The sequence below is a fragment of the Callorhinus ursinus genome, unplaced genomic scaffold (assembly GCF_003265705.2).
Source record: "Callorhinus ursinus isolate GAN/ISIS: 27379988/994484 unplaced genomic scaffold, GSC_fseal_2.0 scaffold14, whole genome shotgun sequence".
Lineage (NCBI taxonomy): Eukaryota > Metazoa > Chordata > Mammalia > Carnivora > Otariidae > Callorhinus > Callorhinus ursinus.
Window position 1 is genome coordinate 19,493,046 of NW_027397076.1, and position 22,985 is coordinate 19,516,030.

Here is a 22,985-nt window from a genome sequence, read left to right on the forward strand (position 1 = left end):
TCTAGAATGTCCCACTCTCTTGCAATTAATATAAACTCATCTTCATGTACATACCATGCTTAAGCACTAGGTGTTTTAAATGAGTTATTTAGTCCTTATTTAGTGTTTATAAATTCACTAGCTAGATTTTTTTATGATTCCCATTTTACACATGTCGAAATTAAAGCAGATTAAGTAACTTGCCCAAGATCTGAGTTAACACGCAGGAGGGCCTGGATCCAACAGTGTGTCGCCAGAACCTGTGCTGTGACTCCTCCATCAAACTAACATCTTCTAAATTCCAGGCCAGAGGCTCCCTCCCTCTGCACTGTCCGACTTTCTATAATGATCAATGTATATCAAAGAAGCTGAATTTATCACAAAAGTATCTGTGCTGAGTGCTCTTCAACACACTCCCAAGTGTTTAGAAAGTTATACAATAATTCATGAAGCAACCATAAAAATCTACACCTTGACTTCCCAAGTTCTCTTCCAAGTGTAATTGGAAAGGAACCAATGTCAGCCAAGAGAGTAATAAAGGGAGACCGCTCTGTAGAGGATGGTGCTGAGCAAAGCATGGAGGGCTGGGTTTGTATCCTCCCTCCATCAGGAACTCCTGATGCCTGAGTTAGCCCCCTGGAGCCTCCATGTCTTCATCTATAAAACAGGCTTAATAGTATATATCTCATGAGATCGTGGCAAAGGCTGTATATGAAAACTTGTTATAAATTGCAAGCATTTTTCAAAAATAGAATTTTCATCCCATCAGAAACTAAATCTCCATAAATCGGTTTAAGACAGAAATTATTACTATAGACCGCCCCCAAGTAGTAAGGTATGGAGATTTCAGTGTGTTTCAGTAAGGTTTCTTTGACTTCTTTCAGCTGATTCTTATATATAAATTACTAATAAAATGGAATTGGCCACATCCCTTACATTTTTTTCTGCTCATTAGGTTTATGTATATACTCCGGTCCTAAGTTTTCTGAATACTAATTCTGTCAATTTTATATAGGTAGATAGATACAGATAATGTAAATTATTCTTAGGGAGGGGCTAGATTGTCAAGCAGGTTGTGTTCAGAACACCTGCCACTTCTTGTCATGTTTCTCCATCTGGAATGGCTTTAATTGACATGGTTGGTTCATAACATAGTAAAATGTTGCTGCTCAGTCTAATTCCAGTGTTTCTACCTGCAAAAGTGTCAGCTGTGTCTTTGCCAGCAGAGCTTACATAAAATGGGTCATTTTGCTCTTCAAAAATGGGCATGAAGATCCAAAGACAAAAGAAATTTTAGAAGCCTGATGGGAAATTTGACCAAGAGGAAGAAAGTACCCAGGACAGATGTGCAGAGAGTGGATGAAATGTGTAGTAGAACCACAGTGGCGAGGGAGGTTTCACTGTCAGAGAGCTGAGTTTTAGTCCATACTTGATACCCAGTAACTGTGCGACCTTGGTCTAGTTACTTGACCTCTTTGAGCCTCAAGCTCTTTGTCTGTTCAAGGGAGATAATATGTCACAGGGATCAGAAGATTGGATGTGATCATGCAATATAAGCCCTTAGTGAGCACAGTACCTGGCACATACTGAGCAAATACCAGCCTCGAGACTGAGATGAGTGTGAGGTGGTACCATTAGAGGGATCGGTTCCTACCTTGGCTCCCTTCTGACTCACTTAGGCCTTTGCCTATATTCCTTTCTCACCAAATTGTTCTCAGATTCTAGAAGCTTTTGGCATGGCCAGGAAGAAACCTACAGATTGTGTTGTGGGAGACTTGTCAGAGGTGACCTAGTCCAGCAAACATGAGCAAGATCCTACCTTAATATGGGGAAGAGCAAAGATTTCAGAGAGAGGATGAAGGGGAAAATCTGCAAAAGTAAGGTAGACCTACTGAAGACGTAATAGTGCAAAACCACTTTTTTACACCGTATATTGTCTTAAGACTCATGGTCTAAATCAGTTGTTGGCTATATTTAGCTGGAAATTGTACTCAGGGTGGTATGACAGAGCTGGTGCTGTATGTAGGAAAGGAGATAGGAGAACCTAGAACTCTGTGACTCTGTGGTGCTGTATGTAGGAAAGGAGATAAGAGAACCTAGAACTCTAGAAATCTAGAACCTAGAACTCTGATAAGAGAACCTAGAACCCCAGGATCCATACCTGGGAAGTCAGTTGCCAATATATCCCTCAATATAGAATATGGATTGTTTATGATGTGTTTGGCACATTCAGTTATCACAGTTCATAAATTGGCTATTTGACATGGGTACTTTCATCTCCATTTTATAGATGAGAGAAAGAAACCAAAGTACAGAATTTAGATTTGGTTCCAAATAAGGTGTTTGTTCAACACATGCCACAGTGACTGATGGAGATGTATTAGATATTTTTTAAAAGCCTTTAAAAGAAGCTGGGCAGACTACTTGACACATTTCCAATGTTCAGGCCTATGTAAACAGATTAAGTTATCTCACAGAATTGAATCTCTACAAATTATTTAATTAGAAACCATTTGCTTTTCATGAGTAGTAGTGTTCTTTTGAGTTTCACTGACATTTTTTTCTAAGGTCAACAAGTTCTCAAACTTGCATCAAAATCACCTGGAGGACTTAAGTAAGATTCAGTAGGGCTGATGTGGCCTGAGAATTTGCATTTTTAGCAGTTCCTTGGTGATGTTGACACATCACTTTGAGAATGATTGATGAAAAAAACCAAAACAGAACATTGTATTATTGATTCTTTGGTGAAACAGTAGGAAAACAGTCCTGGAAGGGAATTCCAAGACCACAGATAGAAATTGAAATTTAGATGTTTCCAAAATTCACTGGATTATATTTAATACTCGTTACTGAATGTGGAGTCTAAAAGACTTGTATTATTACTGTATTTTTGGAGAGGGCTTTTGATTACAAAAGGAAATCAAGAATGGAAAATCACTATGTAAATATTGAAATGCAGTGGCAACTTAAAAACAATATAACAGGTTTGTATGTATTTTTCTCTCATTAAAAACAGTATGATTAATTGCTATGTATGAATTTTCTCATGGATTCCCCCCCCTTTCTTTTTCTTCTTTTTTTGGTCTCTGTAGGTGGCAAATCTTCCGAAAGACTATAAGATAGCCCTCAAATATGTCCCCGGGATGGATGTTTTGGTAAGTAAACTGTACATTTCTGAGTTCCTTTTTAGTAGCTGACAAAAGAGATGGGATCATTCTATTGAGACAGGAAATTATGGGCCATTTAGGAGTTAGCTAATTGTCAGTATTTGAAGAAAGTATCCTTGGAATTCAACTTGGATGGTTTTGTTTTTGTTTTATCCTCAAGTAACTGCTAAACTTTACTTACAGGTAAGCATTTCAGCACATGTGTCTTAGACCTGTTAATTCTAAAGTGAATAAGATCATCTTCCTTAGAGCTAGCCACAGATTTCTCTTTCCTTTAGCTTCCTCCTAAAAAACGCTTGAGTGTAAAATTGGGCAAATTTTTTGCATATTCTGGAAAGGTCCTTTATAAGCCTCTTTCCTATTTAATTTGAGACCACCATGTATTTTATCTCAGAATTTATTAGTCAAAAGATTCTGAGAAACTTACAATATAAATACGAGGTTATGATTATAAATACATCTTTATTACTGCAACCAAGAAATTTTAATTATTTTCCTGATTACGAGTTATCAGAATTCATACATGAAGAAATCTTGCAAGCATAGAGATGCCTATGTACCCACCACATAGCTTGTTAAACCTTACCATGGTGCAATACTTGCTTCAAATATATTTTTTAATGAAACATTATAAATATTATTAAAGACCCCTGTATTGCCTCTTTCTCCACTGGTCCTCACTTTGTCTCTTATAGACAATTTGACTATTAGCAACAAGTCTTCTGCGCTGGAATTTTTCATTCCACTGCATGTTTTCAAGGCTTGGCATGGGGATAGCATCCCTTGGGGTTGTGTTGAGTGCAACAACACATAGTAACGCCACCTGCTCTTTTCCATTTACTGAAAATCTGTACTAACACATAAGTAAGTTACTGTATTTTTTGCAGACTTAATAGCATTACACTGTATATACCACTTTGCACCTTGCTTATGTTTTGCAACACACGTTTGACATGTGTTGATCCATGTTGATTCATTTTAACTGCTGTATTGTGTTCCTTGAGTTAATTTAAAATCATTTGGGTGACTCTGCAAGTAGACATCTTTCCATGATTTCTGAAGTTCTTATTACAGATCCACTTTGTGTAAGCTGTCTTAGCTTTGAGTACTTTTTGTGGGTTAGTCAATCAAAATTAGTACCAGTTTCAGTGTGTTAAGCACATCCCAAAGTGCTTGTGCTTAAAAAGTCTTTCAAAGACTGACTAAGGTTATCATTTCAAGAGAATGTCAAAGGCCTATTTCTTTTCATTAGGAAAGTAAGCATTTTAGTTAGCATGAACTATCTAAAGTTTCTTAGAACATTGCTCTTCATGTTGAACCAGATATCCTGAAATCTAGGTCAGTGTCTGTCCCATTGAATTAGGGGAGTTCTCTGGAAATAGGAATGTAAAATCATAGCAGACTGGAAGTTAATTAATCATTCAATTACTCAGGGAACAAGTACAGTATTTGTTTAGGAAAAAATAATGGAGCCAGCACCTTACCAGATACTTTAAGAAACAAACACATCACATAGCCTTATGTGCAAAAGACTTTAATAATAACTAGGTGTGGGGGAATGATCGGGCCTTTATATAATGCTTTTTTTTTTTTTAATTTTCAAAATGATTTCACGTATTTATCTCCTTGGATGATTAGAAAAACCCTTCCAGGAAGGCAAGATAGCTACTGTGATTTGTGTGATTTCTGTTTTACAAATGACACAAACTGAGGTTTACAAGTATTTACCCAAGGTTATACGACTAAAAAGTGACAGTCTTAAAAAAAAAAACCTTAGGTCATCTGACATTTAACCTTGGGTTACAGAATGTGAGTATCTAAATAATTACAATAGCAAGGGAAGGTGTTCGTCTTTTTTTCTTTTTTTTTTTTAGATTTTTATTTATTTATTTGAGAGAGAGGGAGAGCTGAGGGAGAGTGAGAAAGAGAGAAGCACACTCCCTGCTGAGGAGGGAGCCAGATGTGGGGCTCAATCCCAGGACCCTGAGATCATGACCTGAGCTGAAGGCAGACGCTTAACCAGCTGAGCCACCCAGGCGCCCCAGAGGAAGGTGTTCTAAGTGAAACATTCAAGTAATAAAGATGTACCCTGACCCTGACTGGAGAAGCATTTAGGTGTGTGATTGCCAAACTGACTCAAAGAAATCATGCAGCTCTTAATGTTAAACTGAAAATAACAAAATAGATTATTTTGTGCTGGTATAATCATAGATTGTGCTAAATCACAGATTTCAGTATGGGCTGGTGGTAGCAAGAGCCAAACTTGTAAAAATAAAGCTGATTCATTGCCACATTTTTTTTTGTGTGTTTCTGTAATTGAGAAAAGTTCACTATTATTTGATCTTGGCATACTGTCTTGGCACAACTGGAGAAACTTTGTTCTTGGCTACCACAATTGGCAAGAAAAATAAGCCCGTGCAGAAGGCTTTGGGCAGAAACTGGTCGTAGGCTTTGTTTTACCTTTATTTTTAAAATGAGTTTCTGCCAAGACCAGAGGAGTTTCCCAGTGGAGAGGCCAGTGATGATTTGTCAGTGGTCAGAGTCCCAGCTGCCTTATCTTTTGTTTCTAAACAATAGAGGGCGGAGTAGGAATCAGAATGGGTACCAGAAAGATTCTTTGGGGCCAAAGCAATAAAATTCTGCCTGAGGCACCAGGCAAAAAAAAGGCTCTAGAATAGAATACAGTTCATTGTCATGCTTTTGCTTTAAAAATCTGCTAAATACTCCTGGGGGGTGGGCACTACTTTTCCAAGAGACGTCCTAGAAAATTACCTAGCAGATTCTCTCTCACAAATAGCAGGATGTGACCAACCAGTTGGTACTTAAATCTGACGATAATTACCAATTCTATTTTAAACTCTTTGAAACTATAATATTGCCAGACTGTTAGGATTTTAAATCACCAACCATAAAAATCCTAAACATTTCTGATCCTTCTATTTACCAGTAATGTTACCACAGGAAGACCAAAAATTGGGTTGCTGAATTTGTGCCACAGATCTAGTCATTCTAATGTTTATAAAATGATATAAACTATGACTTGCTTATAGTATTTGAGTAAAAAAGACATTTCAGTTTTAATTAGATTCATCAGTTTTAACTTTTTATTCAGAAATAATTTCAAATTTACAGAAAAGTTATGAGAATATTCTAAGAACACTCACAAACTCTTTAATCCATATTCATCTATTTTTAACATTTTGCCTCATTTGCTTTACTAAATTCTTGCTTTCTGTGCACAGGTTGTTATTTTTCTAAACTCACTGAGTCACTTGTATACTTAGTGGCTGTTTACCCCTAAATACTTAAGTGTGTATTTCCTAAGTAAAAGATTTTCTCTTATGTAACCACAGTATGATTGTCAGTTTCAATAAATTTATCAATAACCCAAATATTTAAATCTATTGGCTGTATTTCAGTTTATCAAAATTTATCTTTCTTTTTTTTTTTTTTTTTGGTACTTCTTTTCCTCCAGTACAAGATCCAGTCTAGGATAATGGTTTTTGCATTTTTGATATTATGTGTGATAGAGTAATGGCTCCCCAAAGATGTCCTAGGCTGTGAATATATCACCTTACATGGTGAAAGGGACTTGCAGATGTAATTAAGGATTTGGGGATGGGGAGTTTATCTGGGATTACCCAGATGGGCATGGTCTAATCTTGTGAATCCTTGTAAGAGGGAAGCAGGAGTGTGAGAGCCAGAAAGATCGATTAAAAGATGTTGCACTGTTGGCTTTAAAAATGGGGCAAGGGGCCACGGGCCAAGGGATGCAGGTGGTCTCCAAAAGCTGGAAAAGGCAGGGTGCCTAGGTGGCTAAGTTGGTTAAGTGTCTCCCTTCATCTCAGGTATGATCCCAGGGTCCTGGGATTGAGCCTGGGCTCCCTACTTAGCGGGGAGTCTGCTTCTCCCTCTCCCTCTGCCCCTCTCCCAGCAGAAAAAGTTGCTCCTGAAACAAGGCCCCGAGACCCTCATAAGGTGGCACCTTTCCAAATCCTCTTCCAGCCCCACGTTCCCACTTGTTCCCTGTGGCCCCTGTTCCTCTGTGCGTGGCTTCCTCTATACCTAGTTGGACCTTTGATACCAGTAACTCCAGACTGTTGGCTTCATTTTCACTTGTGTAAGGGAACCTTCCCTTTCCTCCTTGATGAAACCAAATCCGCCGGTTGGAAACGCTCTTTGTGACCTTCTTCAAAGTAGCAGTTTTCCGTTTGTGGATTTATTTAATTGATAACCTTCCACTTAAACCTGTCGACTTCATGAGGGCAGGGATTGTCTCTGTTTGCTCTGTTTTATATCATCAGTGCCTAATGACTGATAGGCACTTCATGAATATCTGCTGAGAGAAAGTGAAGAAGGAAGGAGAAAAGTTCTCATGTAATCTCTTGTTTCCCCGAGGCACAAATTTGACCTGAATAGAGTCCACAAGATTGTTGTATTGATTGAGTGCCTGTAACTCCTCAAACAATATCTGCACAACATTATTGCTATCTTTTTTTAGATATATGTACATTTTATTAAAAATCTTATGTATAAAGTATTATTCAATTTTTAGGAATCATGGTTTCCTTGAGGCTCCTGTTAAACTACTTTCATTGAGTCATTTCCATATTCAAGGACTTTCTCATTGTTCCAGTGACTAAAGGCTGAATGCCAAATTCCTGAATCTGATGTTCATGACTCTTCATAATCTTGCCTCATCCTAACCAGCTCATCTTAATATCTATTACTCCCCAACACAAACCCGCCACCCCAGCAAGATGCATCCCTGCCTCCTAAAATTACCGTGCTTATTCTCAACTCCAGGACTTTGCTCAGTGCTACTTCCCTTTGCCACGAATGCCATTTCCTCTTCCATCCACTCATCCCATTTCTACCTGCAGAATCATGCAATATCTTGTAGCTGAAGGCAACCTCATGGTCCTCTCATCCAAGGTCAGGATGAGATCCCACTTTATCCCCAGGCCCATTTCCTACCGTTCAAGAGTGTACTCTCTTCCCTGTATCATCTGGCCAGTAAAAACTAGCATTACCCCTGCTCTGCTTGGTTCGGGAGACATGGCGGTTGGTAACACCAACATGGTATCTGATCTGTGGACCTTACCTTTTAGCTCATCATCTTTGAATTTTTATAGAATTTGTCCAGAAGCTATTCATTTTGGGTACCTGATCATATATTGCTTACAGAGCTATTTAAAATTGTATATGTTATGTATTTGTCTCAAAGTGTTGTGAGAAATAATTAAGATCAGAAAAGCCCAAGATATAGAATATATACATTTGTCAGATGCTATCATTATTTGTTATGTTTTCTCTTTTTACTGTATCTTATTTATCTAAAGATTAGGGATCAAATCTTTCACTCTGTATTTCTTCGCCATTCAAGTAGGTGTTACTCAAAAACTGCTTACCAATAAACATTTAACTGTTAGCAAAAAAATATCCTGATTTCCAAATCTTGAAGGAGTCCATCTTATTTGTTTAGAGTTCTTTGGTTCTCACTAACAGTAATGAATTGAAACTTAATTTAAAGAAGGAAAGAAAGAAAAAAAGAAAGAAAGAAAAATTCCAGTTATAAGAATGCTGAAGAACAGCATTCTAGTAAAAAAGTGAGGATGTGGCCAGGCTTCATGAAGGGACTCTGCCAGGATTGGAAAACTACCGGGTTTTCCTTTTCCTCTCTCCGAGTCTCTGCATCTCTGCCTTATTCTGTTCTGTCTGTGCAGAATTTCTTTGTGTTGCAGTCACCTGGTGAAATGTAGCTACCCCAGACTCCCAGCTTTATATATTTGCAGTTGTAGAGCTGCTCAGAGACTGTTTAGTCTCTATTACCTTACAGGTTTGGGTGGGGGAGACTTCCCAACTGGTCCAGCTGGCTGAGGGATCTGCCATTATCCAATCAGTTAGGGCCACAGGGCAAGTTCATAGGATCCATACCTAAGGCTCAACCCCTACGATTAGAAGTACTTCCTATAGAAATAAATTAAATCAGCCAAGTAGACACTGTACTTATCTACTTCTACCTCCTATATAATAAAGTATGTATTTAAAACGAGTAAGTATAAAATGTTAAATGAATAAAATAGAACATTAAATACTATTTTTAAGTGGCTCTTTTGTGTACTCAAAGTACAGGGCCCATCTTAATAAGTGATTATATTAAGACACTCTTCAGAATATCTAGACCATTACTGTCTGGTAGAAACATGGTGGAAGCCATATATGTAATCTTAAAAATTGTTCAGTAACCACATTTAAAAAAAAGTAAAAAGGAACATGGGAATAAGTAAAATAGTTTTTATTGCAGTATATCCAAAATAACATTTTACTTTATCAAAATAAATTAATGGAACATTTTAAATTTTTTCATATTCAAAATCTACTGTGTATTTCATACCTATAGCATACTTCAGTGCAGACATTAAATTTTCATCAGAAATATTTACTCCATATTTAGATTTTCATAAAATTTACAATTGATAGTGCAGATTAATATATCTAAGTTTTTCCAAATACACTTAAAAAGTTTTCCAGGCATGGGGCAGCTGGGTGGCTCGATAGGTTGAGCATCTGACTCTTGATTTGGGCTCCAGTGGTGATCTCAGGGTTGTGAAATCGAGCCCCATGTGGGGCTCCATGCTTAGCACAGTGTCTGCTTGAGATTCTCTCCCTCCCCTCCCTCAGCCCCTCCTCCTGCTTGCACGTGCTCTCTAAATAAATAAAATCTTCTTTAAAAAAACCTTTCTCCAGTCACTGAATCGTACGTAAAATTAAAATTTTAGTGCTTTAGTCATGCTAGCCACATTTTGAGTGATAAGTAGCCACAGGGGCTAATAGCCCCATATTAGCTAGCACAGATTAGACAGACCCCATTATTTTATGGAGAAACATGAAGCTCTGAATAGATAAAGTGACTTGACAAAAATCACAAAGCGTGTTAACAGTTGGGACTAGACACTGAGATTCTAGTTCATCATTTCTGCCCTTACCTGCCATGCTGTTCCTTCCTCACTGTGCTATTTTGTGTCTGGCTCAGGGACCACTTATAGGCCTGCCCTGGGAAACAACATATATTTATAGTGTTTGGGCTAATTATCATCTTAATCAGATTGAGGTTTCTACATCACTTTAATTCAAGCAAGAAAATGAAAGTTAGATGCCTAAAGTGAATACTGAAAACCCAAATTAATTGTTTAGGGAGAAGACCAAAATAAATCATAACAAAACCCAGCTCCTCCAAAAGGGAGTTAAGATTTTAGAGATTCCACACCAGGATTGTGAGCACACACTGTTTTGCAAAGTGCTTTTATAGATATGTTTGAAATTTGCCTGCCATGGAATGTTTGAAAGTAGCAGGGGAGTGTCTCTTCTCCAGCCCTAAGAGTAAATACTAGAAGGAGAGTAAAGGAAGTCCACTAAAGGCAGATGGCATTTGCTGTTTGGTTGTGACAATTGGCTCAGAGAAATTTATTTTCATCAGTATGACTCTGAACTTACTGAAGTGACACAGAAAGAGTCAGTTCCGTTCCCCAGAGCTCTCCTAGTTGAATCTAAGGACCAATATGCCTGGTCCAGATTTGAGACCACAAGACTCGTGGTCAACCTGGCAGAAAAAATACTGCAGCTGTATGTGCTTTGTACCACTGGTAAAAGAACTAGGTGAGTCTTGGTTTGGTGTTCTAATGTTTCTGTTTTAAATTTATTGTACAACCTTGAACAAAGCATTCCCTGCTCTAGGTCTTGGTTTTCCCATTTATGAAATTGGTGGGACTGGAGCAGGTGGTCTTCAGTATTCCTTCCAGATCTAAACTATTGTGATTCTCAATGGCATGGCTCTAGGTTCTTTTGATTTCTCAGCCAGGAAGTAAATGCTGGAAGCACAAGAGGAAGGAAAGGAATGCTTTATGCCCTGGGCATTCATACCTCTAATTCTGGCTAGACTTCAGTTTGACACACACACATTAAAGCAAAGAATACAAAAACAATCTAACTGGGCAGTAATGCTGGTAATTAGATTAGTTGGATTAGAAGACAGGATGCATGCTTGTGAATATTCCTCAGAGGGCTCATGGTTTTATGAGTCAGTGCTTTTCTCCCTGAAAATCTCTAATGGATACATTATCCCAACTCCTTTGTAGGGAGCTCTCACAATGTAGATACCTACCTTGGACCCACTAAGGAAGTACACAGGTATCTCTATACTTACAGTACCAAATGGAGAGTAGCGCCAAGTGTGTGCATGAAGAAATGTCATTGTCGTTTTGCCCAGTTTCAGCCTCTAATCCCATAAAGCTAATGGTGACTGCCCTTAGAGACTCCCTCTGCATCTAAGACTGATGCAGAATATTGTGTCAAATTCTTTCAGCTCATAAACCAGAACAATTTCTTGAATGAAGCAGGGGATAGAAGAAGAGAAAAGCATGACAGACTGAGCAAGTCCCCAGGATGTTTGTAAAGCACACAGTTTCAGCCAGGGTCTCAAATGTATCAGTTCTGGGGCTGCAGAGGTGTTATATCACATATCATATATTATGTATTTTATATACTCATATATGACCTATTTTAAATTTATGTGTGGTTTTAGAATGTGCAAAGATATTTCCATTATTGGTCTTTGGAAGCAGTCCTATTCTAGTTATGTTTAGAATGCTTTTAAGTATAGGAGTTTTTATGTCTTTTATTTAATCATTTAGTTAAATCATTAACTTGGTCATGGTGCTTTAAAATCCCTTAGGAAGTTTACAGCTTTTAAACAAATCTTCAATGGTGGTGGCATGGTGGCAGGTCAAGAATTACCGATGCATTAATTCAGTTAGCATTCTAGAATGATACATGTTACATAGGAATTGAAAGCATGTTTTTCCAGTAGTCTTAGCCAGAGTTGCTGTAATTAACCCAGAAAATGTAGGACGGAGGCTACCAAGAAAGAAGATAAGAAATTGAGAGTCTGGAGTTAAGGAAAACCCAGACAGATTTTCCCTTTCAAAGCAAGGAGTATATTTTGTTTTGTAGGTATATATAGGTGAATGGAAAATTAAATTATATGTACTTCAAGAATTTGAGAGGCACCTCTTACCTCACTTCTTTGGCCTCCTGTGTGGTTTTATCAGCTTTCCTAATTCTTCACATTCTTCTCCTAAAATAGAGAACATTATTTGTATCTTACATTCTTCTGATGAATGTTGTGAGTTGATATTTATACAGAACTATTTAAGCTTAAAATGGTCTAAAGCTAAGGAATAGTGATAATAATGCCTATTATGAAGGCAAAAGGAAAAATTATATTCTGGAAACTTATAGCCTTCAATCATTCGTTTCCTAATCATAATCTTGGAAGAGTCAAGAAGCAGATCTATCATCTCACAAATGAAATACTGAGTTTCCTGTGTTTCATTCTCTTTGCAAATCATTGACTATATTTAATTAAAAGGAAAATATGAAATTGCTTGATGATCTAGTCAAAACTGGTTTTCTCTCTTGCAGACAGGTCAAAACTGGCTGATATTTAATTTTTTTTTCAGCCTCAGATCTATCTTTAATAAGTCCAAGAATCCTAAAAAGCTAACATGTAACTCTTTAAGCAAATTAATGAAAAGATAGAACTCTGAATTGATTATATAGTTTTTTCCAAGGAAATTTGGCAAGAATGAATAATGAATGAAATATAATTTACAAGATGTTTAGAAATGTGTTTTGCAGCAGTGTAGTAGTACAGAAGCTCATATCAGCTAGCAATGAATACTTCATAATTTTTAAAGGGCAAATTTTGGGCTAGGATTAGATGGTGAGATTTCCAGGATTTAACTGTAAGAAGTTAGAAGTTTAGGCTTGAGAATTTTGCTAGGAAATGTTGATTGCTTCAGTTGTTGATTAGGTATATAAAAGTTGGGGACCGTGGGGGACGGGGACCATGGGTGGCCGTGAGAGAGTCGTCATAGCTAAATAAGAACTTGAATACAGAATACAAACATAGAGTTCAGCTGAAAATAGAGATAAACAGAAGTGGTGGTAGTAAAGCACCCCAGAGTTCCCTGGTTAAAAATAAGAAACCTATAAACAAAATCTTTTCTACTTTAACCACAAAAAAGGAAAAAAAAAAAAAAACCTGCTCACTTAAGGCACCCATACTGCAGAAGCTAAAGGGAGTACCTTAGTTCAGAATAAGGGAATTTGATTTTGGTTCTTCTATGTCAGAAGATCTGAGGAAAGGATAGGCAAGCATGTTTATAAAGTGGAGTGAAGACAGAATTTAAAGAGACTGACACCTAGAATCAGCTTGCCACAGAAAAATTTGCACCATTACAACAGAATGAATTAATTGGGGAAGGCTGCCCTACCATATAAATACTCTTCAAACAGTATTTGCAGTATGTGCTGTATCCCAGATTCTAGGAAATCTGCCCCTTGCTGACAGGGCTGACTATCTGAAAGGGAATTATCACTGTTTAAATGGATGGAGACTTGGAGAGCGATTCAGTCCCAAAGGAAAGACTGACATTTTGGAAAGAGACCTGTGAATGATGCAAATGTGAACTTACATGTGCTTGAGATAAGCACTGATTAAACAAAACAAAGAATCCATTCTGAACATACTTTGGAAACACATAGTCTTTGAGAACTTGGTTGATGAGTTGAGTGAAATGGCCTAATTGAACTAATTCCCATTTGGGGGTTTGTTTATTATACTTTTCTGAAGCCAGAGCCAACACTCCTGAACGTTTTGAATGACATTTAGTGCTTCCAGGAATTGGGGCTTACCAATTTGTAGATAAACCCATTTCCTTTTTGGCTGTGTTATATTAATTAAAACTGTTCTGTTAAATGAATAGAAGACGGCCCCCTTGTATAATTTAGGATAAATCACTTGGCCTCCCCCCATAGAGATATTCTGCTAGTAAGAAGAGAAATCAAGTTTAGTGGTTTGATTAATTTTACATGGCATCAGGTACACCCTATGATTATAATATTTTTATTACAGCAGAAGTTATTTTAAATTATTTAGGATCTTATACACCATGGCAATTATAGCTATCCCCAATCTTATTTTTCTCACTTGTTACATTTTAGCCAAGTTTAAAAAAAAATCAGAGATTCTACTTAAAAGATGTTTATGTAAGAAAACATGTTAAAGTATACAAAGTATATGAACTTATTTTAAGTAATGTTACACTAATTTAAAAAGTAGAATTTAATAATACATCAAGGAGATCTTTTTCCTGATAATCTAAACCTTTATTGGCCCAGAGCCATTTATAACAGAGGCTGGTATACCATACCCTGTAGGCCAGATCCAATCCACTGCCTGATTTTATATGGCCAGCCAGCTGAGATTGGTTTTTACAGATGAACATTTGTAGTCTGATAATCGAGAATACTTTGAAACCCAGCTAAACAAAATGTTGAACCAAAATAAAGAATTCCATTCTTATTGGTAGACCTATATTACAAAAGATTAAATTTGATTATTCTGCAAAAGACATTATATTCAATTATTATTACTACATTTTAATTTTATAATAAAAGTTTTGTAGAAATTTGTTTTCTCTGTATAAATGCCCACCTACATAATATCCTTTATTTTTGCCTCTTGGCATGCAAAACCTAAAATATTATCTAGCCCTTTACAGAAAGTGTAGACCCCTGACACAGAGTATTTTTTTCTCATTCATTTTTTATTCACTCATGCATTTGTTCAACAATTAGTTTCTGAGCAACTTTCACATGCCAGAGACACTGTTCTAGGCCATATTAAAAAAAAAAATAGTGCCTTCATTAAAACTTACATTCAAATTATGTACATTATCTCCTCACAACTACCTTGTTCTGTTATTCCCATTCTACAGAGAGGTTCAGAGAATTTATGCAGATGTCTGGAGTTTCTTAGCCAGAATCGAACCCAGTTATACCTGACTGTACAGATTTGAGCTTCTAACCAATGGGCAGGGCTAGCTTCATGGGCAAGGCTCCGTGATTGGTTTACTACTCTGCTGTTACCATCTTGTAATCATTCATTCTTGAACAAAATTTGAACCAATAAATATGTTATCATTTTGCACTTGGCTCCACAAATTATGTAGCTGGTCCTGCTGCTAAGGCAAAAGTGCTTCTCTCAGAGACCACATTCCTGCCAGGGCTTTTGTTTGTTTGTTTGTTTTTTAGACATCCACATGAATTTATCTATGAAGAAGCCTTGAAATCTATCAAGCACTTTGGAAAAATAAGCTATTTTAATCCATTGTTTCATATTCCAGTTCACCAAAAGACTGTGAGTCCTTGAGGGCTAGGTAACTCCCTCTGCATAAAGCTTTTCTAAAAACGCTGTGAGTAAAATAAGTAAACCTTGTCAAGGGTAAGACTTGGCTTTGTATTTAATTTACTTCCATGGAAGAGCAACATTCTTTACCAGCAATACTTTGTTCAGGTCTTTATTCATTTGCAAATTTTGAAGCAGATGTTAAATCTGAGTTAAACAAAACACAAGAACTGACCTGTTCTGATATAAGGAAATTCTTTGTCCAGCAGGGACTGAAACATTGATGTCTTTAAAGAAGGGTACTCCAAGTTTACTGTATTTACAATAGATGCCTTTATCTTCCTTTCTTTCAATTTCTTGCAGCCTAGTCATTGTTGGATAAGCGTGATGGTGGAACAGTTGTCAGTCAGCTTAACTGATCTTCTGGACAAGTTTTCAAATATTTCTGAAGGCTTGAGTAATTACTCTATCATAGACAAACTTGTGAAAATAGTGGATGACCTTGTGGAGTGCATGGAAGAACACTCATTTGAGGTAACTTTGTATTCTTTGGGATTGCTTCTTACTACTCTTCTCTAAGACCTATGCTGACCTAGGCAAGGGTGGCAATATCTTTATTTGTGAAATTTTTAATTTATAAATTTTTAATTAAAAAATTTTTTTAAGATGAGCACGGAAAATAGGTGGTTGTGGTCACACTGCAATACTGAAACATACATAAAGGCTTAGATGTCATTTAATATAAAAATTAAATTTATTCCCACTAAACATAAAAAAAATAGACCTTTATTTCGTGAATGAAGTCCTCATAACCCACCTTTTAGGTTACAAATGTTCATTTACATTTAAATGGAAAATTATCTATAATGAACACTTAGATCTCCTATCCATAGTAATCATGTCACAACAATGAAGTGCATTTTAACATCTCCAGGTCATTTGATGACTAGTTGTTACCAGCTTCAGAATGTGGGCGTGGCAGTGCTGTGAGATTGAACTTTATTGACAAGGCAGTGTATAGAGATCAAGAATGAGGTGTTAGAGTTCAAATCCTGACTCTGTCACTAGTTACCTTTGTGAACTTAACCTCTCTGTGTTCACATTCTTTATGCCTAGAATGAGGACAATGACAGGATCCATCTCATGGAGTTGACATTAGATGATTTGTGATTAGTGCCTTGGTACCATGTCTGGCAAAATAAATCCTAATAAACATTTTTATTATTATTTTAGAATACCACAAAATAGATCTTGGGAGACTTGCTTTAGCATAGAGTTCACAATTCAGTGTCTACCCTACAGGCCTTCTAGATGTTTAAACCTAAGGTTTTAAATATCATTCTGTACTTTTAAATACTTCCTTCTCATCCAAATTCAATTTCTCTTTAAGACCCAATATCCATCCCATGTGTGTTCAAACTCAGAATTCTTACTGTACTAAGAGACTCCTCACTACATTTCATCACTTCTGTTGCTTTACTTTTTAATTTCTAAATTGGTGTGTCTTACAGTCTATGACATCTTAGAGTTAACATGTCTTTTTATATCATATTAGTACAAATAGTGTTCTGATGGCAATGATAAGAGGTAGAGGTCACAAAAAGTAGGGCATATGAGGAACAGTGTCATGAAGGAAATAATCCGCCCATTGGGGCTTGAAAGATGAGTTAAGTGTTAGGTAAATGGTGATGTCAAGAAGATCATCCCAAATACTGAAGAGTATATATTTACTAATCAGGGCACTGTGGCTAGAACCCAGTGGTATTTCTTTGTTGTTTTGGAGATGGAGTTAATATGTATAACGCACTTAGTGTAGTACATAGCAAATGCTACATAGGTGTTATTATTACCTACTTTTATTTATAGATAATCATGCATGTATGAATTCCTAAAATATAGTCTGGTTTGCTTTCTTGGGGAATTTCTAGAAATTAATCATACTCTCTATTCTTTTATAACTTGGTTCTTTTGCTCAGCATTATGTTTATAAGATATATCCACTTTGAGGCATATAGCTGAAATTAAGTTTTTCCTGCTTATAGAGTGGACTTAATATACCAATATTTATTAAACCACTCTTTTTTTTCTTCATTTAAATTCAGTTGACCAACATATAGTACATCATTAGTTTCAAAAGTAGAGTTCAGTTATTCATCAGTTGCTTGTAACACCCAGTGCTCATCACATCACATGTCCTCCTTAATGCCCATCACCCAGTTAACACATCCTCACCCACCTCCCCTCCAGCAACCCTCAGTTGGTTTCCTATAGTTAAGAGTCTCTCATGATTTAACCACTCTTCTGTTGTTTGATGGAAGGGTTATATAACACTGTTGCTAAGAACTTTCTTGTATGTCTCCTGATGCATATGTGCCAGAGCTTCTCTATAGAGTATTCACCTAAAAGTGGAATTTCTGGGTTACAAAATGGGCACATGTCCAATCTTACCAGATGATACCAAATGCGCCAATTTATATCATTCCACCAGTATATAAGAGTCCCCTTTGTTCCATATTCTTGCCAATATTTAGTATCATCAGACTTTCTAATTTTGGGCTGTTTGGAGCATGTGTTATAGAGAGGTATTTTTTTTTTTTTAATGAGGAATAATTATTTTAATGAGCATTTCTAAAGAACAGTGTCTCTAATTTCTTGCTAACATTATTTTGTTTTGATGTTCTATTCACCTTACCCCCACCACCACTCCATTCCTTTATCTAGAGTTGAGCCCCAGACCAAACTGGATGGGATCACTATCTTGTAGTACCAATTTGAATTATGTGTGATACAACAGTTGTCTAAAAGTGTTAGTTTTACTTGAATCTTTGGGGAATGTATTTATAGTCTATTACCTTGACATCAGTTAAATCTGTAAACTATCTGAAAAATATAATCCTGTTTTCTTCTAGAATGTAAAAAAAACACCTAAGAGCCCAGAACACAGGCATTTTACCCCTGAAGAATTCTTCAGAATTTTTAATAGATCCATTGATGCCCTCAAGGACTTGGAGACCGTGGCATCTAAAACTAGTGAATGTGTGGTTTCTTCAACATTAAGTCCTGAAAAAGGTAAGACATATAAGCATTTCCAATTTAAATGCCAAAAGCAAGCTTGAATCTTGTATGTGTAGGTAAGAATCTACCTCTGACTCAAATATATGTGTAGCTAGAGAAAGATGTATGTGCATATGTCTAATACAAAGACATATATCAATGGCATGAAAGAAGTGATCAGTTGATTTGTTGGTTTTCAAACCAAAGCAGCACTCATCATTTTCAAATATACGAATTTTGTGTGGGTAAACAATATGGGATACAGTGACTCATTTTTTATCTGATAATTTGCTAGTATTGTGTAGTGTATGTTATTCTTCATCTTCAGTTTTCTTAATGTCCCCTTTTCAAATCTTTTCCTTAAGGTCTACCTCTGAGTCATGAATTCTGATCTTCACCAGTTACTCTGTATTGAGACCTTTTATCCCACTGGGTCCCTGTAGTACAAAATCTACTTCCATTGCTTTTTTTTTTTTTTAAGACTAATTACCAACAATTTGTGTTACTTAGATTTATTAACATATGTAGGCAACGAATCTTTGTTCTATAAGGTGACTGTGATGAATTTCTTAATAAAAATAGAACAGGACCCAGTAAGAAATAAATAGGATCTGAATAATCAAAATTGGGGAAGCAGACCTTGAAAGTACACTGGTATTGCACTTCAACCTTTTGCACACTCTGTAATTTATGTAAATCACCATGCAACACTGACACATTATTGCTTTCTATTTAGATTCCAGAGTCAGTGTCACAAAACCATTTATGTTACCCCCTGTTGCAGCCAGCTCCCTTAGGAATGACAGCAGTAGCAGTAATAGTAAGTACATACGTCTGATTTAATGCATGCATGGCTCCAGTTAGCACCTATGGGAGTATTGCATGGGCTTTGAAGGAAATTTCTGCAATTATTACTATTAATACTGTTCTGTTACTGTTCTTCCTGTTATGGTCTTCCTGAGAATTATTAGGTTTGTATGTAAGTGATGAATCACTAAACTCTACTCCTGAAATCAGTATTACACTATATGTTAACTAACTAGAATTTAAATAAAAATTTGGGGGCACCTGGGTAGCTCAGTTTCTTAAGCATCTAACTCTTGGTTTGGCTCAGCTCCTTATCTCAGGGTCGTGAGATTGAGCCCCACATGGGCTCCTCACTCAGCTCAAAGTCTGCTTGAGATTCTCTATCCCTCTGCCCCTCCCACTTGTGTGCTCTCTCTCTCTCTCTAATATAAATAAATAAATCTTCTTTAAAAATTTTTTTAAATAAATAAATATTAGCTTTGTAGAAATGGGTTTCCCTACAACTCAAGACGATCTCTAGAAAATTGGGTCGAAATCTGAGATTATTTTAAATAAGTCATATAATTACTTTTAGAAATATAATTTAAGCTTTATTCATTGTCAACTTAATATATTTGTTGTGGAATTTGCCTGACAAAAATGGAATTTGAAAATTGAAAGTATAGATGTCCGTTGTATAGAATTCCAAGGATATTTTCAGTTTTGTATATATCAGTATTTACTATTATGTGTTTGTATGTCTGATGATTTTATTTACTATATAGAGGAGAATATGCTTCTTTGCCTGAAATTTCTGTCTTCTTTGACTAGGAACCCAATTTCCTGGAAGTCTAATGTCCCCTTTTCAAATACAGGCAAGGTCATTATATAAAGGTCATTGGATTTTACTAAATATTCTGATCCTCTAGTTTCATGGAAGCTATAGAAGGAAAAAAATTCATCCTATGATCTTAGCTAAGAATGTCATCCCTGAAGACTTAGTAATTGGGCACTGTCATATGTTCAGGGACATAGAGGACCTACCTATAAAAAGGAGTGATCAGTTTAGTACAAATCCACAATAGCAATTCTGCAATTCAGAAATTTTTTAAAAACCTCTAAAATCCATTTGTTTTGGAATTTTTGCCACCAAAACCTGACCTGACCTAAACTGAGATAAGGCTATTTATCGTCTTTTTCCTTCTAAAAGTGAATATTTATAGATTTCACTACAGAAATATTGTGTTTGATTACAGTGTGCTACCTAGACTTCACTGAGGATATTATATACAATATCTGTAAGACAGAACCTTCTAAAATATGAAATTCTGAATTACAAAACACATCAGATCTGAAAAGTTTTAAAAAGGGACTGTGTGTTAGCCAGTTAAGGTCTTTCTTATTAACTACTGATTTTATTTCATTAATCTTTTCAAAGATGCAACTTTTGGCTTCTTAATTTATATTTCATTGATTTCTAATCTTTATTATTTCCTTCTTTTTACTTTGGGTTTAGTTTGTTCAGCTAAGTTGTAGCTGAAGTTCTTAAGGTAGAAAAATTTAATTAGTGATTTAAACCATTCTAATTTTCTGATATAAGCACTTAAAGTTATAAATTTTCTTGTAAGCAACTTTAGTTGCATCCCACACACTTTGATATGTTGTGTTTCCATTATCATTTCTTTAAAAATATTTTTTAATTCTCAATGTGATTTCTTCTTTGATTCATGGGTAATATAAAAGTGGATTATTTAATGTCTAAAAATATGTGGTTTTTCTAGATAACTTATTGGTTTCTAAGTTCTATTGTCAGAAAATATGCACTGTAATATTTCAGAATTTATTGAAACATGTGTATCATTCAAATATCGAGCGTAGCATTCTCAAATTTGATCAAAATGGCTGATAGTGTTCAGATCTTCTATATGCTTATTAAATTTTTGTCTAATTTTTTATCAGTTACTAAGAGAAGAGCATTAAAAATCTTTTGCTTGTGAATTTGGCCATTTCTCCTTTTGATTATGAGTTTTCACTTTATATATTTTGAAGCTGTATTATAAGGTGGTTATAATTATTGTTATGGGTTCCCTGATTAACAGACCTTTATACTGTTAGTGAAATATTTGTCATTACCTCTGCTAGAATAGTTTGTCTTGAAGTGTATTTTGTCTACAATAGTGGAGCCAGTTTTTCTTATACTTCCTGTTTTCATGGTATACCTTTTTTCTTTTCAACCTACTGTCTTTATTTTTAAAGAACATCTCTGGTAGACAGTATATAGTTGGGCCTTGCTATTTTAGCTAGGCTGTCTTTGACTTTCAATTAGAGTGTGTTATCCATTTATATTTAATATAGTTATTGGTATGGTTGGATTTGGGCCTACCATTTTGTTTCCTATTTGCCTCATTTGTTTATTTATCCTTTCCAGGTCGATTTTGGGTTAATTTTTTTTCATTTTATTTTCAACAGATCTCTGCATTGTTTTATGGTTGTTTTAGGAATTACAATATATATCTTGCAATGTTCTACTTAATGTAGCACTTAAGAAAAAATGTGAGAATTATCTTTTGTGCTATGTTAACATATAGATCTAGGTTATAAACCTCACAGTAGTCTTATAATTATTGCTTTAAACTATCCTATGTCTTTTTTAAAAAGCAAAAGAATATAGTTGTTTTCTATATTTACCCATATATTATTTCTTAAATTCTGCATTTCCTCTTGTAAACCCAACTTTCCATCCAGTACTAATTCCTTTCAGGCTGATCCTTTAGCATTTCTTGTAGTGTAAATCTACTGGTAACATCTTTTTTTTTTTCTTTTAATTAAAAAATGTCTTTAGGGGCACCTGGGTGGCTCAGTCTGTTAAGCGGCCGACCCTTGATCTCAGCTCAGGTATTGCTCTCCTGGTCATGTGTTCGGGCCCCACATTGGGCTCTGTGCTGGGTGTGAAGCCTACATAAGGAAAAAAAAAAAAAACATGTCTTCAGTATTGCAGGTGCTTTTTACTAGATATGGAATTCTGGGTTCACAGAATTTTTTTTCAGTCCTTTAAAGATGTCACTCAATTGTCTTCCTGCTTTTATTGTTTCTGACAAAAAGGCATTCAGAGTTTATATTTGTTCTAATATGTACTGGGTCATTTTTTTCCCTCTGCCTTTCAAAATTTTCCTGTGTAGTAGTTTGACTAAGGTGTACCTAGGACTGGGGTTTTTTGTATTTTTTTTCCTTTGCTTTTTGTCAAGCTTCTTTGATATATAAGTGCATTTACCCCAAAATTTGGAGAAAATTTTTCCATAACTTTTTCAAATATTTTTTTCTTCATTTTCTCTCCTCTCCAGGAATCACACATAATATATTTAATCACACACATACCAATCACACATATATTAGGTAGTTTAATATTGTCTCACAGATCATAGAGGTTTTGTTCAGATTTTTTTCCCTCTCCCTAGTCCCTCTGTTCACCAAAATGCATAATTTCTACTTATTTGTTTTCAAGTTTCCTGGCTCTTCTGCCATCTGTAAGCTGCTGAACTTTTCATCCATACATTTTTTTTTTTTTTTGCTGTTTTTAATTTTTTTTTTTTTTGGACCAGTTTATGGTTCATAGCAAAATTGAAGGAAGGGTACAGAGATTTCCCACACACCCCCTGCCCACACCTATGTGCATCCTCTCCTGTTATCAGCATCCCCCACAGAGAGGTACGTTTGTTAAAATTGATAAACCTTCATGGACACATCAT

At 35.9% G+C, this 22,985-nt stretch overlaps 1 protein-coding gene across 3 annotated transcripts in view; it reads left to right on the forward strand.

Moving 5' to 3' along the window:
* Positions 1–22,985, forward strand: part of KITLG (KIT ligand) — an 87,137-nt gene that overhangs the window by 41,598 nt on the left and 22,554 nt on the right. For 2 of the 3 annotated variants that reach the window (XM_073900534.1, XM_025882605.2), the window contains 4 exons: positions 3,072–3,134; positions 15,763–15,933; positions 18,309–18,468; positions 19,190–19,273. In XM_073900534.1, coding sequence (XP_073756635.1) covers positions 3,072–3,134; positions 15,763–15,933; positions 18,309–18,468; positions 19,190–19,273 — 478 coding nt within the window. The remainder of the gene's footprint in view (positions 1–3,071; positions 3,135–15,762; positions 15,934–18,308; positions 18,469–19,189; positions 19,274–22,985) is intronic. The other variant, XM_073900535.1, reaches the window with a different exon arrangement.